Source organism: Helicoverpa zea, chromosome 14 (genome assembly GCF_022581195.2).
Source record: "Helicoverpa zea isolate HzStark_Cry1AcR chromosome 14, ilHelZeax1.1, whole genome shotgun sequence".
Taxonomy (NCBI): domain Eukaryota; kingdom Metazoa; phylum Arthropoda; class Insecta; order Lepidoptera; family Noctuidae; genus Helicoverpa; species Helicoverpa zea.
In genome coordinates this window covers 10,088,186-10,108,343 of record NC_061465.1, presented here as the reverse complement: position 1 = coordinate 10,108,343, position 20,158 = coordinate 10,088,186, and the positions used below count along the sequence as shown (strand labels likewise).

Below are 20,158 nucleotides of genomic sequence, written 5' to 3'. Positions count from 1 at the left end.
GAAGTCAGTACTTCCTCATCTACATCCGCTACATTAGTTAAACTTGTATCACCTAGGAAACCAATAACTTCAAGACCTACTACAAACAGGTACGAGACTTGTTAACAAGGTTAGAGTAATAACCACAGTTTTCCATCTGTCGGCTTATAGAATGAATGCAGCTTCAATGCCAAGTCAAAGAGGGGTCATCTAAGTACCTGGTTCTTAACCCCCTGTTCTCATTGACCGCGTTTAAGATATTTAGTTAAGTGACAAATTATTATAAATGGCTGACTGCAATTTGCGTTGACGCGGATGGTATGTTGTGGGTTGTAGAATGTCGCGTTGGAGTATGAAGAGTGCTTGGATCGCGATGTTAGCATTTTTGATGGTTTTAATGTGGTGTGGTGTATTAGAGAAGAATCTAGAACGGAAACATTAAGGGTTGATTTAGCATATAGACTGACTGATAGTGAATAAATATTAATTCTCTCTGGGTATTACTTGATGTTCCTAACATGTTCTTTACCGGGTGCAAAAACTCAATAAATTGGTCAAACTTGCTAAATTGTTTGATCTAATGTTATTTTATGGCGTTGTGTGCAAGGCAAAGTTGAGTCCCGTTGGCTATTTGTGGTCACATATGATTGAACGTCGCGGTCACTGCAGTTTGGTATGTCCGCGGTCTGCGAAACTATCTCGGAAGCATTTACTTTGGCCGCTACATTTTCTTTAACTGAAAATTCTTCAACTTCCTGTATGAACTTTTATGCTGCTGTTTTTGGACGACTAAGTTTCGTAGCTGAACCATCTATTTAAAGAGCATACGTTGGCGTTTGAACTTTTATGACTGAGCCCATATAATATCTGCAACTGTGTAGTTAGTCTTTGCAGGTGCAAGATTTTATGTGCTCTAGTTTTAAAGCAGGAAGCACTTTTGTTTTCAAATCAAAAAACCCCCATGAGTAAGTTATTCCGTATACTAAACTTAGTATTCAATTCAAACCAATACTTAGCATTGAAGCCCGACTTTCGAAGTCTAAGAGAAAAACATCCGCGATCCAACGTGTAACTGATATTAATAAGACATTTCGTTTCTTCGTTTCTTCGATTCTAAATAACTGTATTTTCTCTTGATGTGTGAAAGTTATCAGGACTGATAGTTTCATTAGTGGGAACTGCTTTCTAGGTCTCCCTATGCCCACTTGCATATTTAGTGCCAGTCAGATAGAGATATCTGCTAACTAGAGGAGATTTGCATGCATTTACTTGTTTGATCTTACTTTGTTGCATATGCTGGGATTTTGTAACACCTTCAGTAAGCCTCTTTGCTAGTTATTTGGTTTGTCTCATGTGATATGTAAAGAATTTACTATTTTACCTTTTATCACCGTAAGTGCCTACTTGGAATTTTCATTCAGGCCTATCCCAATCGTACCAGTACCAGTAACCAGTTATGTATTTAAGGCACATTGTTAATCTTTAATTATTCTTCTAATATTACCGACTTCGAAAATATCTTCATCATGACATACAAGTAAGTACTTTGCACTTTTGATGCAGAATAGTTTCATTGGCACCTTACTGATTGTTCAAGATAGTTTAGCTTTTTGTGATTAACCTATTGATTTGTCTCCAATCTTTTCCATCCATAAAATCTTACGTATAAACCTTACTATTTCTTTATTCTTCTTTGCCATATAGAGACAAAAATCTCATTCTGTTCCTGCAATTTAACGACCGTCGTCATTGCTAATATTGTATGACAGGCGCTGTGTGCTCAACGTTTTATTGAAGAAAGTTAAACAAAATGTGGTATTGTGGTAGTATTGAGCTTACTTTATCTACTTAGTATGGGATTTGTGGCTTATTTGGTAGCTTTGAGATGTTAATATTGCTAGTAGTCTGCATAGTTAAACGTTTATTATGAGTTTGATATCACTGTTTCATTTGAAGAACAATGTTGGTTGTGTTTTTTATGTTCTTTGCTTAACTTGTTTTTCCTTTTACATGAAAAAAAAAGACAGCTAAATAAATTCGTTGAAAATTATTAAAGTCATGGGAAATACTTACCACTAATTTACATACAAACTTACATAACAATCTTCTTATCAGTGACTAATGATGGAAACCATTACAGAGCTAATTGCAAGGACAAGGTTATCTCGTACACAACTGTTAAAGTTATTTATAACCGTAGTAAGTGCTTCACAGTTTTAATTAGTACTGAGTGCCTAGTGCGAGTTTTGCAAGTTAACGTTCTCGTACGTAGTATTCATTTTAGACATGTTTATTTCATAAAAGCTGTCATCTCCACTTGGTCGTACTATAAACGCGCTCACTTGCGAAATAGTAAACGTCATTATCCAGAAAAATGAATAAACGTGCTATATTCTAACCATGTCATGTAGCATACGACTCTTTACTACAGCCAGGTTATAATTACGTATCGAGCGCGTAAACTTACAAAACTCGGAATCAGCACTCTGATGGCCTATTGTAAAATGGCTTTGGAAAGTTATAGGAAAATCTTCTCGTTTTCTTTATCTTAAGATTTTACAGAAATATCCTCTTGGCGGAAAACTTGAATCTATATAAAGTCGACTGGGTAAAAGTGTAATAAAAAAATCTTGTTTATTAGAACAATGTTCATTTTTCTTGAAACAATTAATGATTACATTTATGGGGTTAATCACAATTAATGGGAGGATGGTGATTTGGATAATTCCCCACACATTTTTTTTCGAGGATGGTGCAACATAATATTATTTTTCTTTAACTCGTCTAGAGTATGGAGGAAGTCTGTGTGTTGACATCTTTCCAATCTCAAGTAATATTCAACGTACTTTTTGTTGGGATGTTTTTCTTATTCTATTTAAATTGTAACCTGCTTGTGTTACCTAATTTGTCATCTTCCCGTCAGCAGTCACATCCAATTGCAATTTGACATTGCATTTCCATATTTGTAGATAATCACCTCTTTCCAACGGCGTCCTGGAAGCCCTTGCATGCCTTCGTCTAATCGTTCTACTTTCTACTGAGTAACTAACTAGTGGTCATCTAATGAGGTCTATAAAAATAACTCATTTCCTATGTACTGTTTGGTACTATTTGAGATCTAATTGAGTTAGTGTTATAGACTGTTAATAATATCGAAGGCTCTGTATCTATACCCGCTATATCTACATTTTTAAAAACGATGGAGAGTTATATATGATATATTATATAGATGGATAGTAAAAATACGTGCTGTATTAGTTGTTAGCGACTCTATCAGGGTGCTATTCCGTTCCTAATAAGACTTCCGTCATAAACGGTCAAGATGATAAAGGAAATTTTAGATTTCAGTTTCGTTACAGAACGTGCCACTGCTAAGCCTGAAAAAATCGCGTGATTTATCGATTTTCCTCGATGTCACCTACTGTTATTACGTAAATCTGTCGTCGGTTTACCTTCCTGAACATTTCATGCAATAACTCGCATCATTAAATCATAATAACAATGTTGCCAAGTAAAAATATTTACAGAAGCTTATGTCTGAATTGTGTTTGAAATAATAAGGTTTGTTATGATGGTTTTCTCGACATGTTTTTATGACATGTATTCCCATTTATTTATAACAAGCTTGTTATGATTTACGGTATTTATTATGCTGTTTTCGTATGTTGAGAATCACGTACTAATTACTTACACACGTGTTTTATGGCAGAGAGTATCATCAAACGGTTTTTTAACATCATTGCAATGTACGGAAAAATTCCACTGCTGGGCAAGAGACACCCTTAAGAAATAGTTTTCAGGCCAGGTAAGCAGACAAACACACAGTCTACAAAGATATTCACAAAACAGTAACTTAAGTTTTATTGTAAGAAGCCTCATTCTTCTTTACCTGGTCAGGTCATTTTCCCTACGTTCGTCTGAGTTCCTCGTCATTATGTCACCTTTTCACTTTCCTGTTTCTCAGACACTCCTCATACTAATTGGCTAGCCGGGTACGTTGCTAAGTGGGCACTTCTGGAATCCGAGCCTCGCAGGCTGTCTGGCGTGTCGGGAAGCCTTAAAAATGCATAGGAAGTAACTTATAGCTGTGCTTGTAGTTATGTTAGAAGATTATGGTGTCGTCTTTCAGACTTTGAGCTGATGGTGCATGTTCCGTTTATGTAAAATAAATATAATTAAGAGGAAACTTTTTTTGTTTCTTTGTACCCTAGAGGTCCGAAACTACTGAACCGATTTGATAAATTCTTACATTGTTGGAAACCTGCACTCTTCCCGAGTAACATAGGCTACATTTTATTTCGGTATAGGCAGTAATTTCCACAGGACGCGTGTGAAACCACAGAAAATCGGCTAGTGTAAAATATTGACTATGAAGATTTAGATGTCGAAGTTTTAATATCGAATAACTTGACGCATGTTTTCTGATATTACAAATAATTTAGCTAAATTAATCTTCATTACGTGCGATATCATGTTTCCGTCTGTTCACACTAATAGGTATCACTACGCCGCAAAATAAAGGTCATTGACCAACAAGATCTCTAATGATACCTCCACTAATTATGGCAATTGCTTTAAACGTTCGCCTCTTATGCGGACTATGTGAGTTGCAGTCCCGTGCATCGCTCGTTTGAAAAATACCGACTAATCATCATAAGTGGTGCCCTAAAATTTTGATTATTGTGATTACTTGTCTGTGATTACGGTACCATAGTTCTGGACCGGTTTTTTATTGCATGCTGGTAATAAGGAAGATTTTAAAGTGTGGTTACAAAAAGTTTTACGAGGTGAGTTTTGTGTTAAGTTTATAGTCGGGGAGATTTGGTAATGGAATCTTATCATAATTATATATTTTTTAATAAATATAGGCACCCATAGTCGTCAAGCACCTAAGCATCGGCCAAGAAGTCGGTGGCAAAATAAACATAGCTGCACCCACTAGACACCGACTTCTAGGCATCTAAAAATTGTTCTTTTTTTGTGCCGTGTGTCGGTTTTATTATTTTGTGGAAAGGTTAATATTGATCGCGAAAGTTCATGCCCGTGCAACTTTAAGGTCAGTTCCAAACAGTATTAGATCCAGGGGGACCTACAAGCAAGCGTCGGTCTAGTTGGTTAACCTTTGCCGAATGGCCCATTTGGCGAATCCGCCAGACACATTTACCTTAACATTTTTCTATATTAGATTTTTCAACAGACAGTCAACGATCTAAAGAAAACAGACAGCATAATATATCCTAATCGTTCATAATCGTCTAAGCGTATTTGTACACTACAGACTAAACAGTTGGCCTACAGTTGACCCGATGGTTGGCAATCTGCCGGGGCTGTGGGATTGTTCGAAAGAGTTACCGCGGCCCTGGCACATAAAGGACTTAAAGCACCATGATGGGATTATCGATGAAAATTTCGATTCCTATCTCAGTTTTCAGCCGTTCTGATACCGGCTAAATACCTGATGTCCGTCAAACATTCGACTTCATATTGATTTAGGAGCTCAAACAAACTATCGGCCGACTAAAAGTTTGCAGTGTGTAAACTCTAATCCGTCATTTAGCTGTCCCCTTAGGCTGTCAATTATATCATAGCTGTTGCGAAGCCAAGATGAAAGTATATCTATTGTTCTATATTATACATCAGATTATTTCCGATGATTCGTGTTTTATATGTGATTAAAATACAATTGATCTGATGGCCTGCGGGTTTGAGATTAATTGTAGATCAGTTGAAGGTGTGATTAGATTGGTATTGTTTAGGTTTTTTGTTTGATTTGGAATTGTTAATCGGTTATGTAAGTTTAATTGTGATTTCACGCTCTTTTGTTTGAGAATTATTTATGGATTTCGTTTTCAGTGCAGCGATAAGTAATATTTGAAATATTTAGATGGTCTTACATCCTTAACCAAATTAACTCTATTGCCTTTACAGTCAATTTACAGACGTTGATTCAGTATACTCCATATAAAATTTAAAAAGCTCTAATACATAACTTGACCACATCGGAAGTAAAACCTCCCAGTAATAACCTGTCGTTTAAATTTTTACGGCAGTTTAGCCTGACAGTAATGTTGACATCATCTTAATCCGAGATTTTACGGTCGTTGTTAATCGGCTTAAAGAAAACATGCATAGATATTTACATGATGATGATGATGTTCTCCTAGCCGATTATCGGCTACGGCGGCTGTTCTCATGTAAGGAGATTAGCCAACTGCGCAGGACATATTATAGTGCACGAGCATTTGCGCAGACACAGGTGCACTCACTATTCCTTAACTCTCATAGCCCGATGGGACGGCAATCCGACACGACCGGAAAGAGATCAGGCGCAGGACCGACATTTACGTGCTCTCCGATGCACGGGTGTATCAATCACCACCTTCCAGGCTCCGGGCTGCTATGTGAAAGTCTTCTAAAACCCACAAAGCGATTTCGGCCCGACTCGGGAATCGAACCCGAGACCTCGTGCTCAGCAGCCGCACTTGCGACAGCTAGACCAACGAGGCAGTTTATGCAGATATTTACATAATACATTATCAACATGTCAATTTGAAGCCCATAAAAATAAGTTTATAGTTTCTCAGCTCATTTTGTATTTTCGAAATATTAATTTACTTATTAAACTGGATGAAAGCAAAATGTATGCCAAGATAATGTTGAGGAATATTTTTTTGTTTATTTCTACCCCAAAGGCTCCATAAACTACTAGACCGATTTTCGACCGACCGAGGTTACAGTTACCGGCACGTATATTGAGCTCTCGGCGGAAGAGTGGGGATCGCTTTGCGCACTGTACACATAAGGCAATCTATACTAATATTATAAAGCTGAAGAGTTTGTTTGTTTGAACGAGCTAATCTCAGAAACTACTGGTCCGATTTGAAAAATTCTTTCAGTGTTAGATAGCCCATTTATCGAGGAAGGCTATAGGCTACTTTTTATCCGGTACGGGAAGTAGTTCCCACGGGATGCGGGTGAAACCGCTGGCAGAAGCTAGTAAACCAATAAATCGCTTCTGCGCAGGTGAAGGTCAAGGCTCAATATCCGTGCCGATACGTTAGTTATTAAAAATTATTTTGCTGTTAGGAAGCTAGAGTAACATAGGCTATGTTTTATCCGGGTATGAACGCTAATTCCCGCGGGACGCGGGTGAAACAGCGTGAAAACAGCTAGTATTTTATGATCCCGGTTATATTAAAATTACTTATTTCTTTAGCGAGAGATTTAGCTTTCCACCATTGCAGTTGGTTGCATCTAATTATGATAAGATTGGCGTGAAAATGTCTTGTAGTTTATCTAGCGTCAGGCAGTTGTCTAGGTTCCTGCTAATGTAAACTAGGCTTTATAATATTTTCTCTTATTATTTTATAATGATCATGAATGTCAGTGTAAGGGCTGGTCGCAGCAAATTATTATTTTTTTTTGAAATGATTTAAAAGTAGTTAATGATAAATAATTATGGTAAAGAAATAAACCCGTGTTTTGTATTCCATTGTCTTTAAAACTTAGATATAAATTATTGCTTTATTTAATTGTTTAGACTTCCAACACATACAATGTTCGGCCACGATTACCATACTTGATCAATGCGGTATCCAATTCTAATTAAAAGGTTTCATAACTACACTAATTAATATTTCATTGGTAATTAAAATTTTCCATATTTGTATGCGCCCCAAGGGTTCTTGTATGTTGTATATGCATATACTGTTACAGCTAATTAAATAAATTGAGCAATAAACATGCAACTGAGCTGCTCTTGGTTTTCATAATTACTACAAGTAGAAAACTAATATTAACGTCACGAACTCACGCTTGCATGGCAATACGACGAATAGAAGTACCTAACTGTGGAACATAAGTATCCATAATTCAAATTCTAAATAGGGAAGCTATCATGCACATTACCTAATCCATTTCATCATTATCGATGCATAGGAACAACCCACAGAAGTTTTATAATAACAGGTCACGACTCACTAAACCTACATTTCACAGCCTCGCATCCGCATCACTCACCATTTCCACGATTATATCGATCATAAATCGATCCACGGTTGATCGATTACCTTTCTTCGCGGAAGTCCGGCACGGGCTGATGCGATTCGATTCGATTCTCGATGCGATTTCATGCGATTCGTTAGCTCTGTCCATACTTGTTGTGCGTTTGTCAACGTGTCAATTATCTTGTAATGATACAGTTTCTAATGAGTAGAATGTTGAAAGGTGGTGTGTACATAGACAATAGACAGTTACTGATAACAATACCTAAATAACCCTTGAGGTTACAGAGATTTGTTTTGGGATATGAGTAGCTGTGAAATGAAAAATATTTAATAGTTCCATCTACAAACATTTTGGCTAACTCTGTCCTACATCTACATTTTAAATTGACGATTGCGCTTTGCACTTTATCTATTGAAGTTACTTGATTTAATATCGGAAAATAGGTGTAGCTTTCTCATAATAGTTTAATAGCCTGCTCAATATTCTGAATATATCAAATACCTAGTGCATAGGTATTACCTACTATAAAGCAGTCTTCCTCCATGCTATTTACCAAGTAGGTCACATAAAGACCGCCTCAATATCTATAAAAGGTGACATTTGAAATTCTAATAGCGTGCTGCCCATGTTTTACTGCCTACCTATGGAAGTAATACATAAACTGCATTGCTGCACCAAATATTGCATCCATTACTCCGAATACCAGACTAAATAGAAGACTGACCGAAAATAAGCCATTCCGGAATACTGGTCTTTTTGGGTGTGCACAAGAAGTAGTTTTTCCATTCTTGTCTTTGATACTCGTAACATTTTAGCACTTGGTATGAAGGGTACGGCTCATTTAATTAGGAAAGATGGCTTGAATTTTTATGAGCTTATTAAGAACGGTCGGTATAAAATTCTTACATGCCGTGCATACTAGGTCTACCTTCTACCTAAATACCAGTCAAGGTAGTCTGGAGTCTTTTAGTCCAAAAAGGGTTCGTGCCATACACTTTCCTTTCAGGTTATAAGTTTGGACTTTAGATAGACAAACTCATTTCTATAGGCATCTTATCGACATTAATTCTGAAGAACCATATAATTCATACCTCCATTTCCTTATTTACAGGAAGAGCTGGACCTGACAGCCGTGAACAAAGCAGCCATGATGGCTCTCCCCGCGGCCAAGAAGTGGCAGATCTACTGCAGCCGGCGGCCTCCACCTGGACAACCTCCACCGCTAGCCACCGCGCCGCAGCTCGAAGAGTACATCAAGGCTCTTAACGAGATTGCTGATGTGAGTAAAGAAGCTTCTTACAATTGCATAGATACATTTAAAAATAGTGAGGCCTCAAATTCGTTGTTATGATGGCAGTGCCAGTGAATTGAACATTCGGCCCAGGTTACATGCCAACACTATGGTGAAGATCTTGATGGATGACAAATTAAAGCTTGCGCTTAGATGTTAATTCGATTATCTTTGAAATCAAGACTAATATACCCCTTTAACATTTATATTCCAGGCCTTCGCATCATCAGAAAGCATACCACCAGCAGAAGCGTGCGCCCTAGTCGAAGGCCTCAAAACAGCATTAAGGACACGAGCACACAGCTTCGTACTCAGGTTCATCAAGCAAGGAGGCCTAGGCTCCTTGCTAGATGCCCTTCAGCGAGCGCCAAGGGATGACGCTTCCACCAGGCATAACCTCATTGCGGCTATTAAAGCGCTCATGAACAACTCTGTAAGTAACAGTAGACTAGTGTAAAGATTGGGAGTAGAAGATGTAAAGGAGTTTTGGTTGTGCATGTAGTTCTTTTTAGTATTGAACAGTATAATGTTAAACTCTATGCTATACTTTCTTCTCTGTAAACTTCTGTACGGTTCTTTAATCGATCTATGTACGTTTGCCAATCGATCATTCAATATTCTGACCACAGCGTAAGATTTGAATTTGTTTCGTAAACCAAACCACATTGATTGCAATAAACATAATGGTCTTGTCCATGTAAACTAACAACAAACGTTTAGAAATTCAAATTCATGTTAATCTGTTGTATTCAAATATCATGTAAATTCATATTTCGTTGTAGTTTTGGCTATCAAAGCAACTGGAACTATTCAAGTGAACATTTGTCAAGCTACTGTTGCAGTATTTTGATATTTTGTAAACCTAATTGGTCTTGGTCTAAAAACTTATTTTGTTTTGCCAATAGCGTCATTATATTTTCATTATGGACCCATTTTAGTCTGATTATGTAAAAAACTGAAAATGATTGGAGACCTGATGTAGAATATTCGTGATCAAATCTAAGGTTGCAATATAATTCTGATACGATCTACCTGACTCTTTTAAAAGTTTTCTACTATCGTCTACCACGAATAGCCCGCAAGCGGGTTGATTAACGCTCATCTTTCTCTGTGTGAGAGGACGTCTGTGCCCAGCAGTGGGACAGTAATAAAAGGCTGATGATTATAGAGGTTGTAATATTGGTGTTGCAAAACTAAAAGAGTTCTGTTCTGGTGAACCTTTACCGCTATTGGAACTGTGCTTAAATCTCTCTTGTAATAAGTTCTATTTCTATATCTTCGTCTTCTTCTAGCCGCTTTACAAATATTTGGTTGGTTGCAGACGGGGCGCGCGCATGTGCTGGCTCACCCCACGAGCATCGATCTGATCGCACAGTCCTTAGACACTGACAATGTTAAGACAAAGGTCGCTGCACTTGAGATACTGGGAGCCGTTTGTCTTGTACCAGGAGGACATAAGAAGGTAGTGTATATGAGTCTTCTTGGGTACCCGTAGCTACTGTAGGTGGCACATGAACGCGGATGATATGTATGCTTGGAGAAAGATAGCGAGGAGATTTCAGTATTTTAGATGAGCAGTGGAGGTATAGCAATTGCTGTATAGTTTTCTATAAATAGTTTCTAATTTAAGAGGGGAGAGATGTATAATCCTCAGATAGGATTTTTGCGCTTAAACAAATGAAGGCTATATCCAAGGCAGAGTATTCACAATTGCTTAAAGCGAAGAGTATATAATACACCAAAGAAGCTTAGTAAATCTGTCAATGGATTTCACCACTTCATACATATCACATATCCTTAAGTTACCTATCCTCAAACACAACCAAAAATTTACAGGTACTAGAAGCGATGGTCCACTACCAAAAATACGCGGGCGAGCGTGCCCGCTTCCAAAGCATTATGAACGAGTTGGACCGCAGTACCGGCGCCTACAGAGACGACCTTGGCCTGAAGACTGCCATCATGTCCTTCGTTAACGCCGTACTTAATTATGGACCGGGGGAAGAGAGCTTGGAGTTCAGGCTGCATTTGAGATACGAGCTGCTTATGTTGGGGATACAACCAGGTATGTATTTTGTAGCTAGTTGTATTTGTCTTAAATTGCGTTTGATAGATATATTTTTCGAGTTGTTGGAATGTATAGTTAAAAAAAAATCCTAGAAATGTTTAAAAATCAAAATCGCGACATACACTTAGAAATGTGGGTATGTTGTTTGCTTTGCAGTTTGGTAAGATGTATCTCCGCAAATTAGATAGGACCCTAAACACTGTTAACATCTCCCTTTCAGTAATCGAAAAACTCCGCAAATACGAAAACGAAACCCTGGACCGTCACATCGAGTTCTTCGAGATGGTGCGCAATGAGGACGAGAGGGAACTAGCAAGGCGGTTCGATAAGGAACATGTTGATACTAAGAGTGCTACTTCCATGTTTGAGCTGTTGAGGAGGAAACTCAGCCATACTGGTGCTTACCCACATCTGCTGTCCATGTTGGAGCATCTACTGTTGTTGCCATGTGAGTACACTATCTTTCTATACTTCGGCCGTTCAGAGAATGCGTTCCTGACACCTATCAGTTAGTCACGACTAGTGATGGGCACAACATAACACTGAGTTCGTTACCGTTCCTTCAAAATGAACCGCCGCATTATTTTAAGATTATTTTCGTTTTAAATTGGCGGAATCATTTGTTTTATATTTTAGTTATTTAAGTGGAAACCAAAAAAAGGTAATATTCATATAATAAAATTGTTTTATTTATTCTTTGTTACAAGTACATTGAATTGAATGTGCGAACAGAATATTAATCAGACTCCGATTTGCTTGAGGAGGTGGTGTCTTCATCATCATCTTCGCCTACATGTATAATTATATTATTATCAATAACAGAATCAATCCTGATATCTCGGTCTAACAAAAGCCGGGTAATCAAATAAAAACAGATCGAAAACACTTGAAAAACGTGGTCTATGCGCACGAAACGACAACGGACGACTGTTTTAGCGTCACAAAATGGCGGCCCATAACGCCATTTGGGGTTACCATTTTTAATCTAAGTATAAAAATGCGGTTTTGTCATAGTTTTATTTTTATATTTCATAAAAGTAAAAAGAAAATCAAAACGTATTATTTTATATTATAACTGTATAAGAACAGATTACGATACTTGCCTGTTATTTTTAGCACAGCACTACAAAATATAAACCGCTGACATAACCTTGTAATAGCGCAGTATAGATTTAGAAAAATATTGTTTACCAAGTTATTTGACACTCAGTTTGGCACAAAATTATAACATTCATTGATTATTGATATAATAATGTTGTTTTAATGCTCCTCAATTGTTAAAACGGTAAACAACCAGCAAAAATATTTTTATCGTAACTGCAACGCCATTGCAAAGTTACGTCGTCAGTTCAATCGCGACGTGTCAGGAACGCATTCTCTGAATGGCCGAACTATAACAGTTGGGTTGATTACAAAAATATTTGTTACTATAAATTAAATTTGAAATTATGTTTTTGAAATAAACGCCACAATTTCAAAAAGAAAATTTTCATATGAATTACCCTGAGAAGACGAGTCAAATAATAGGCTTTGTAAAAGATCTTGCGCTCACCAATGTGCACGTCCAGCGCGCTGAGTATGGTTAAATGCCCCCAGCTTGGGGGAGGCAGCAGTCCAGCCATGGACGTTTCAAGACTGACGACGACGAAAACCTTATCCCGTTCTACAATTTTGTAAGGGCATATTCATCCAAGATCATTCATTAAATCGGGGCTCAGCAAGGCCAAGGGGCCCTGCCGGGGCTGCGGGATTGTTCGAAAAAGTTACCGCGGCCCTGGTACATAAAAGGCCTTCGAAGAAATACGATGGATGTTTAGTCTGTAAACGTCTGACAGTCCCTCACCACAGCTAACCCATAAAAAAGGTCACCCATCAATCTGTCTCTTGTTTTCCAGTGGAATACAACCCGATGTCCCAGCACTGGTTGCTGCTGGACCGCGTAGTGCAGCAGGTGGTGCTGCAGCAGCCCGCCGCCGGCAGCCGCGCCAACTCCGACCAGGGCAGCGAGAGGGGCAGCACTTCCGATACTACTAAGGTAGCTTTAGTAATGTAGCAGAAAGAAACCTTACCAGATTAAAGAGGAAACCATTTCATTGATTATCACCACTTCCAGATTCTAAAGCAAACAGTATTGTAGTCTCGGAAATGCTCTAGAATATAAGATTCCTAAATCTTTGCTAGATAAACATAAGACTAAAAACCCCTTCAGTATAGTCTTTCTTTTCCGATCATATAATTCTCGTAATTAGCCAGTGTTAGTTCTCTGCACAGCAAAGAACTATCCTATGGGATAGTCCTGGCTGCTATTTTCAGTAGGTACTATTTGCCTCTAAGGATATTAATCGTCACCCTGGTAACAAAGTAGCATATGTTGTGAAAACAGAAACGTCTATCCATAAAACCCAATTCTGGGAAGACCACAAATTCCTTTAAAAATGCAGATATCGAAAAAGATTCTATAAATAGGTGGCGCTGGTATATTTGAAGATGACTTTATTAGCATTATCCCTTTATATGCAAAACGAAAAATAAATATTTCCTTCCCAGATCTATGACCCGGACGTAGCGCCTCTAGAAATCAACGTCGGCGAGATAGTCCATCTTTTAGCCAAAGAAGAAGAGTTGGTGGCCGCCAGAACTAAAGCTGAGAACTTGGAGAGAGAAAACGTGGATCTCGCTACCGAACTCGCTAAGAAGGTATGTTAAGCCTTTTGTGATCGCTTGAGGATTTTGAAGATTTGTTATATAAGTTTCGTAGTTTAATTGGATATTTTAAATGAGTTATAGGGTGTTTCTATTATTAAGGGGAGACCATATTTAAAAAATAAAAATATAGAAAGTTAAGCTTACTTAAGAACTTTTGTGAAGTCGTGAAGCGGCCTTAAAAGTTACTGTAAGCTACTTAGAAGTTTTTTCATGAGAAGTGATTACAATAAAATAAAATTGTGTATAAGAACTCATTAAGTATCTTCGAATCCTATGAACACGACTATTATTTTAGAGACTTAAAATTAATAGTATGACAGATAACAAATCTTCAAGCATGTTAACGGCGGCCTAATGGTAGCGGAGAACATGAACTTAATCAAAACATATTCCTAATATATTTATGATTTCCATTACAGTCATAAATACATTTCCATCGTGGTGATATGGCTGGTTCATTTTACGATGCAATTTGGAATCTATTGCTTTGATCTTAAGGATCAAATTCTATTAATTTGTACCGTAAAATGGAGTAGCTATAGGAAAATAAATCATGAACATGAAGCTATATTGACAAAAGACAACACTTTTAAAGACAAGTTGTTCTAAGAGCGGTATTTAATGCCTTTATTTGCATGTGTGCTGGTTCTGGGAATTTTTAATTAGCATATGTAGGTCTGAACTCACGAGGAAATAATCGCGTAGTTCCGAATATACTTGACTAGTAAGATTGTGTACATGTTGAGAGCTATCATTGCAGCCACCACTTGTGACTGCACAATATTGAACTAAGCCATTTGATACGATTACATAGGCTATATTGGGGAGATCATAAGGGGGTACCTGTGGGTTAGTATATAAGGGAGTATATTGGGGAGATATACTTCGGCCGTTCAGAGAATGCGTTCCTGACACCTATCAGTTAGTCACGACTAGTGATGGGCACAACATAACACTGAGTTCGTTACCGTTCCTTCAAAATGAACCGCCGCATTATTTTAAGATTATTTTCGTTTTAAATTGGCGGAATCATTTGTTTTATATTTTAGTTATTTAAGTGGAAACCAAAAAAAGGTAATATTCATATAATAAAATTGTTTTATTTATTCTTTGTTACAAGTACATTGAATTGAATGTGCGAACAGAATATTAATCAGACTCCGATTTGCTTGAGGAGGTGGTGTCTTCATCATCATCTTCGCCTACATGTATAATTATATTATTATCAATAACAGAATCAATCCTGATATCTCGGTCTAACAAAAGCCGGGTAATCAAATAAAAACAGATCGAAAACACTTGAAAAACGTGGTCTATGCGCACGAAACGACAACGGACGACTGTTTTAGCGTCACAAAATGGCGGCCCATAACGCCATTTGGGGTTACCATTTTTAATCTAAGTATAAAAATGCGGTTTGGTCATAGTTTTATTTTTATATTTCATAAAAGTAAAAAGAAAATCAAAAGGTATTATTTTATATTATAACTGTATAAGAACAGATTACGACACTTGCCTGTTATTTTTAGCACAGCACTACAAAATATAAACCGCTGACATAACCTTGTAATAGCGCAGTATAGATTTAGAAAAATATTGTTTACCAAGTTATTTGACACTCAGTTTGGCACAAAATTATAACATTCATTGATTATTGATATAATAATGTTGTTTTAATGCTCCTCAATTGTTAAAACGGTAAACAACCAGCAAAAATATTTTTATCGTAACTGCAACGCCATTGCAAAGTTACGTCGTCAGTTCAATCGCGACGTGTCAGGAACGCATTCTCTGAATGGCCGAACTATAGTAAAGAAGTTCAAAAAGAAGTGTACACGGATCGGGGTAGTTTAGGGACAGTGCTTATTGGGAAAACTGAAGGAAGTAAATATGATAGTGAAGAGAAAAGGGAATGCATAGCCGGAGTATTTAAGAAAGTATGTAGATAATGGAGTACCTAGGGGAATATATTAGGTAGTACATAGGTACTCTCAGTAAATAGGGGAGTAAAGATGGAAAATAATAAAAGAGTAGATCCTTCGAACGCATTCTCAGAACCAAACATATGGACTTACCGCCAATAATACCCACCTCACATGCATGTACTGACCGCTACTAACAGGAAAAGCAAGTGGACGAGCAGAGCCAAGAGCGAGAGGAGCTAGAAGGAGTCGTGTCACGCTTCAAGGAACGCCTTGAACGCGAGACTGCGGCGCATATGGAGTGCTCAGAGCGAGCCCGTGCCGCCGCCACCAGGGCTCTGCAGCTTGAGCAGCAGGTATGTATTAACTTAGGAGTTGATGACCAGAAACCGTGATGAGCAGAGTTAGGAACGAGCAGATTTAGAGGTGTCATGCTTGAAGGAGCGTGAGGCTTCCGTAGCTAGAGCAGCAGGTATGTACTTACATAAGGGGCTGGAGACTGTGTAACAGGGCTTCAGAGAAGTGGGTGAACAGAGCCAAGAGCGAGAGGAGCTAGAGGGAGTGGTGTCACGCTTCAGAGAGAGACATGAACGCAAGACTACGGCACACATGGAAGGTTTTCGAGCAGCAGGTATGTACAGGAACCGACACCGACAGGAGCTGGTGACCGTTTAACATTCAAGGAGTATATATGGTTTTTAAAGTATTGTTCTTTGGGGCTTGGAGTAATCTATGCAGGAATATTTTTCATCTTGCCATCCAGTGAATACTTCTTGATCAAAATATTTTTTTTTGCGCACTGTTCAAAAACTTAATTGGCAACTCATCAGCTGGATTAATGCAACACATAAACCTTTAGAAGGAACATGGGTAAGTTATTAGCAGGTCACGCTGTGACTGATAAGATACACTTGGTTAATTTACAATGCTACAAACAAAATGAGCAGTACTGAGCATTGCATCAATCATTTGCCTTCTAACATCATGGGCAAAATGTGAGTCTTAACAATCTCGTCGGCTTGCTAACGGCAAAAAGCTCAAATAACTGCAATTTTAGTTAATTGCATTACATATAATAATATACCTCTTTCCTATACAGCTGAACCAGGAAAGAGTGGAACGAGCAAGGTTTGAGAAACTAGTCAGTGAAGGAAGCATACCTGATGACGCCAAGGTAAACTTGAACACCATTCACATAAAAAAACAATAGGCATGATGACTGAAAAAAAGTAATTAGTCTAAATCCGTCTATTATATAACCCTAAAATAATGGGCACGTATTTTTTATTTTCTCGCACTGACAAAAAAACAACAAATATATAACATGATAAAATTTGTTTTATCGATAATTAAGTGTTACGTCGCGTCTGAGTACTAATTTCAAACAGACGTGACATTTTTTACGATATAACGCAACAAGGATAGTCTTTGTTGCATTATAACTTATATTTTTTAAATGTTTTCTTAAATAAAAAAATATGTGTCTAATATTTTTAGGCAGTCTTAAATGCGGACTAATTAGAATCGTTATTTTGTAACCCTGTCATCATGCCTATTTTTTGAGTATTTTTTCCTAATACATTATTTCTCATGTCTACAGGTCAGCAACCTAAAGAGCGCCGTCATCGAAACTTGCTCTGTTCCACCGCCTCCCCCTCCTCCCTTGTTAAGCGCCCCACCCGCCCCTCCCGCCCCACCTGCTCCGGCACCCCCACCCGCACCCCTAGCTCCTCTGGCCCCCCTAGCCCCCGCCCCACCTCGAGCAAAGAAGAACGTGCCAACCCCTGGTAATCCTCTGAAGAGCTTCAACTGGAGTAAACTGCCTGATACTAAGCTTCACGGTACCATTTGGCAGGAGCTTGATGATACTAAACTGTATAACGCTATGGACTTGCATACTATTGATAAAATGTTCTGCGCCTACCAGAAGAATGGGGTTCAGGTGAGATTCTATTGTTTTGAAGGTTTTTGGTTCCAGAAAACGTGGTCTATGCCATTCTTAATTCACATATTTAATGGTGTATTTGAATTGCTATTTTGAAGCAACTGCATTTGGACCATAAATTATAGGTAAATTCTCATTCAATACAGGTTTCATTATGATATATCTGCAAAAAGGCCCCTTTTTGTCACTTTTGTATGTCCTCCTATTCAATTATTTTGAATAATCAAGACCACTTATTTGAATTCTGAACATAAACCCTCTTATTATAAAACGCGGTATCAAATAAGTATCGGCTTTTGTACTACCTTTAATCCAGCCTTAAGTACGACCTTGAAAAAACGTTATTACAAAACGCAGTTTATCGCAAGTCCTATTACTATCTGTAGTACAAAAGATAAACCATCGAGCCCCCTAGTTTAACTGTAGTACTTAGTCGACAAACGTCAAATTCCGGCATTATTTACTTTTGAGGTTATTTGTTTTGTGATGAAAAAAAACGAAAGTGGATATAAATATGTGTGATTTGGAATACTTGGATGTGTTAGAATACTATTGAGAGTGTCCGAGGACCCAACAGAGTGCGTCATCGAGAAAATCTCTTCAAATTACCTGACGACAATTTTCGATATAAATATCGATTTACGTTTTTCGAAATAATACGAACAAGATTCGGAACAAGATTACGTGATTGTGTTTCCAACATGTATCAGTGCGTTTGACTGTATAAATAGACATCGGAATAAAATATAGTTTTCTACTTTTATGTTGTTTCCTTTTTTTTGGTAATTTAATGCACACGATATACTGTGTACTTATAAGTTATTGTGCATTTAATTTTGAAGAGTGCATCTATACTTCGGCCGTTCAGAGAATGCGTTCCTGACACCTATCAGTTAGTCACGACTAGTGATGGGCACAACATAACACTGAGTTCGTTACCGTTCCTTCAAAATGAACCGCCGCATTATTTTAAGATTATTTTCGTTTTAAATTGGCGGAATCATTTGTTTTATATTTTAGTTATTTAAGTGGAAACCAAAAAAAGGTAATATTCATATAATAAAATTGTTTTATTTATTCTTTGTTACAAGTACATTGAATTGAATGTGCGAACAGAATATTAATCAGACTCCGATTTGCTTGAGGAGGTGGTGTCTTCATCATCATCTTCGCCTACATGTATAATTATATTATTATCAATAACAGAATCAATCCTGATATCTCGGTCTAACAAAAGCCGGGTAATCAAATAAAAACAGATCGAAAACACTTGAAAAACGTGGTCTATGCGCACGAAACGACAACGGACGACTGTTTTAGCGTCACAAAATGGCGGCCCATAACGCCATTTGGGGTTACCATTTTTAATCTAAGTATAAAAATGCGGTTTGGTCATAGTTTTATTTTTATATTTCATAAACGTTATAATTAAGTCTTATAGTCCATTATTTTCCAATTCTTAAAAAGAAAATCAAAACGTATTATTTTATATTATAACTGTATAAGAACAGATTACGATACTTGCCTGTTATTTTTAGCACAGCACTACAAAATATAAACCGCTGACATAACCTTGTAATAGCGCAGTATAGATTTAGAAAAATATTGTTTACCAAGTTATTTGACACTCAGTTTGGCACAAAATTATAACATTCATTGATTATTGATATAATAATGTTGTTTTAATGCTCCTCAATTGTTAAAACGGTAAACAACCAGCAAAAATATTTTTATCGTAACTGCAACGCCATTGCAAAGTTACGTCGTCAGTTCAATCGCGACGTGTCAGGAACGCATTCTCTGAATGGCCGAACTATAATTAGATGCACAACGTCTTATTTAATCATTTAAATCGGGCTGAAAATAATCCAAGTTATTCCTAACCTAAAAACAAAACAACTCGGATACGCGCGCTGACATTCCGTTATACGCGCAAACTCGATAGTTGTTTAAAAGAAAATAATTGGACCATGTATATCGTTAAAAGATACTAGAAATATAAAATTACCTTTAAATAATAAAACGTGATATTTTCAACCGCATAGATATTTGTTTTATTATCATCTTGTATGTCTCTGACCGACCACGGGACTACAGAGTCCCGGATTTTTGGAAGGCGAACGTGGGGCCGAAGCCAACACGCTGAAGCCCTTTTGAGACAACTTTAATGAAATGGCGACACAAAACCGACGATTATCCCCGTATACACTATAGAAATGTACCCAAGGACAATCCCCGGT

General features: G+C 37.5%; 1 protein-coding gene across 6 annotated transcripts in view; it reads left to right on the top strand.

Annotated features, from left to right (window-relative positions):
* The window catches only part of LOC124636336 (disheveled-associated activator of morphogenesis 1), a 102,667-nt gene that overhangs the window by 76,810 nt on the left and 5,699 nt on the right, over nucleotides 1–20,158 (top strand). For 5 of the 6 annotated variants that reach the window (XR_006985121.1, XM_047172396.1, XM_047172394.1 and 2 more), the window contains 10 exons: nucleotides 9,098–9,265; nucleotides 9,492–9,710; nucleotides 10,599–10,739; nucleotides 11,114–11,342; nucleotides 11,566–11,793; nucleotides 13,241–13,380; nucleotides 13,893–14,042; nucleotides 16,174–16,329; nucleotides 17,073–17,147; nucleotides 17,574–17,915. Coding sequence is in view for 5 of the 6 variants with exons in the window: in XM_047172396.1 (XP_047028352.1) it covers nucleotides 9,098–9,265; nucleotides 9,492–9,710; nucleotides 10,599–10,739; nucleotides 11,114–11,342; nucleotides 11,566–11,793; nucleotides 13,241–13,380; nucleotides 13,893–14,042; nucleotides 16,174–16,329; nucleotides 17,073–17,147; nucleotides 17,574–17,915 (1,848 nt within the window). In the remaining variant the exon portion in view is untranslated. The remainder of the gene's footprint in view (nucleotides 1–9,097; nucleotides 9,266–9,491; nucleotides 9,711–10,598; nucleotides 10,740–11,113; nucleotides 11,343–11,565; nucleotides 11,794–13,240; nucleotides 13,381–13,892; nucleotides 14,043–16,173; nucleotides 16,330–17,072; nucleotides 17,148–17,573; nucleotides 17,916–20,158) is intronic. The other variant, XM_047172395.1, reaches the window with a different exon arrangement.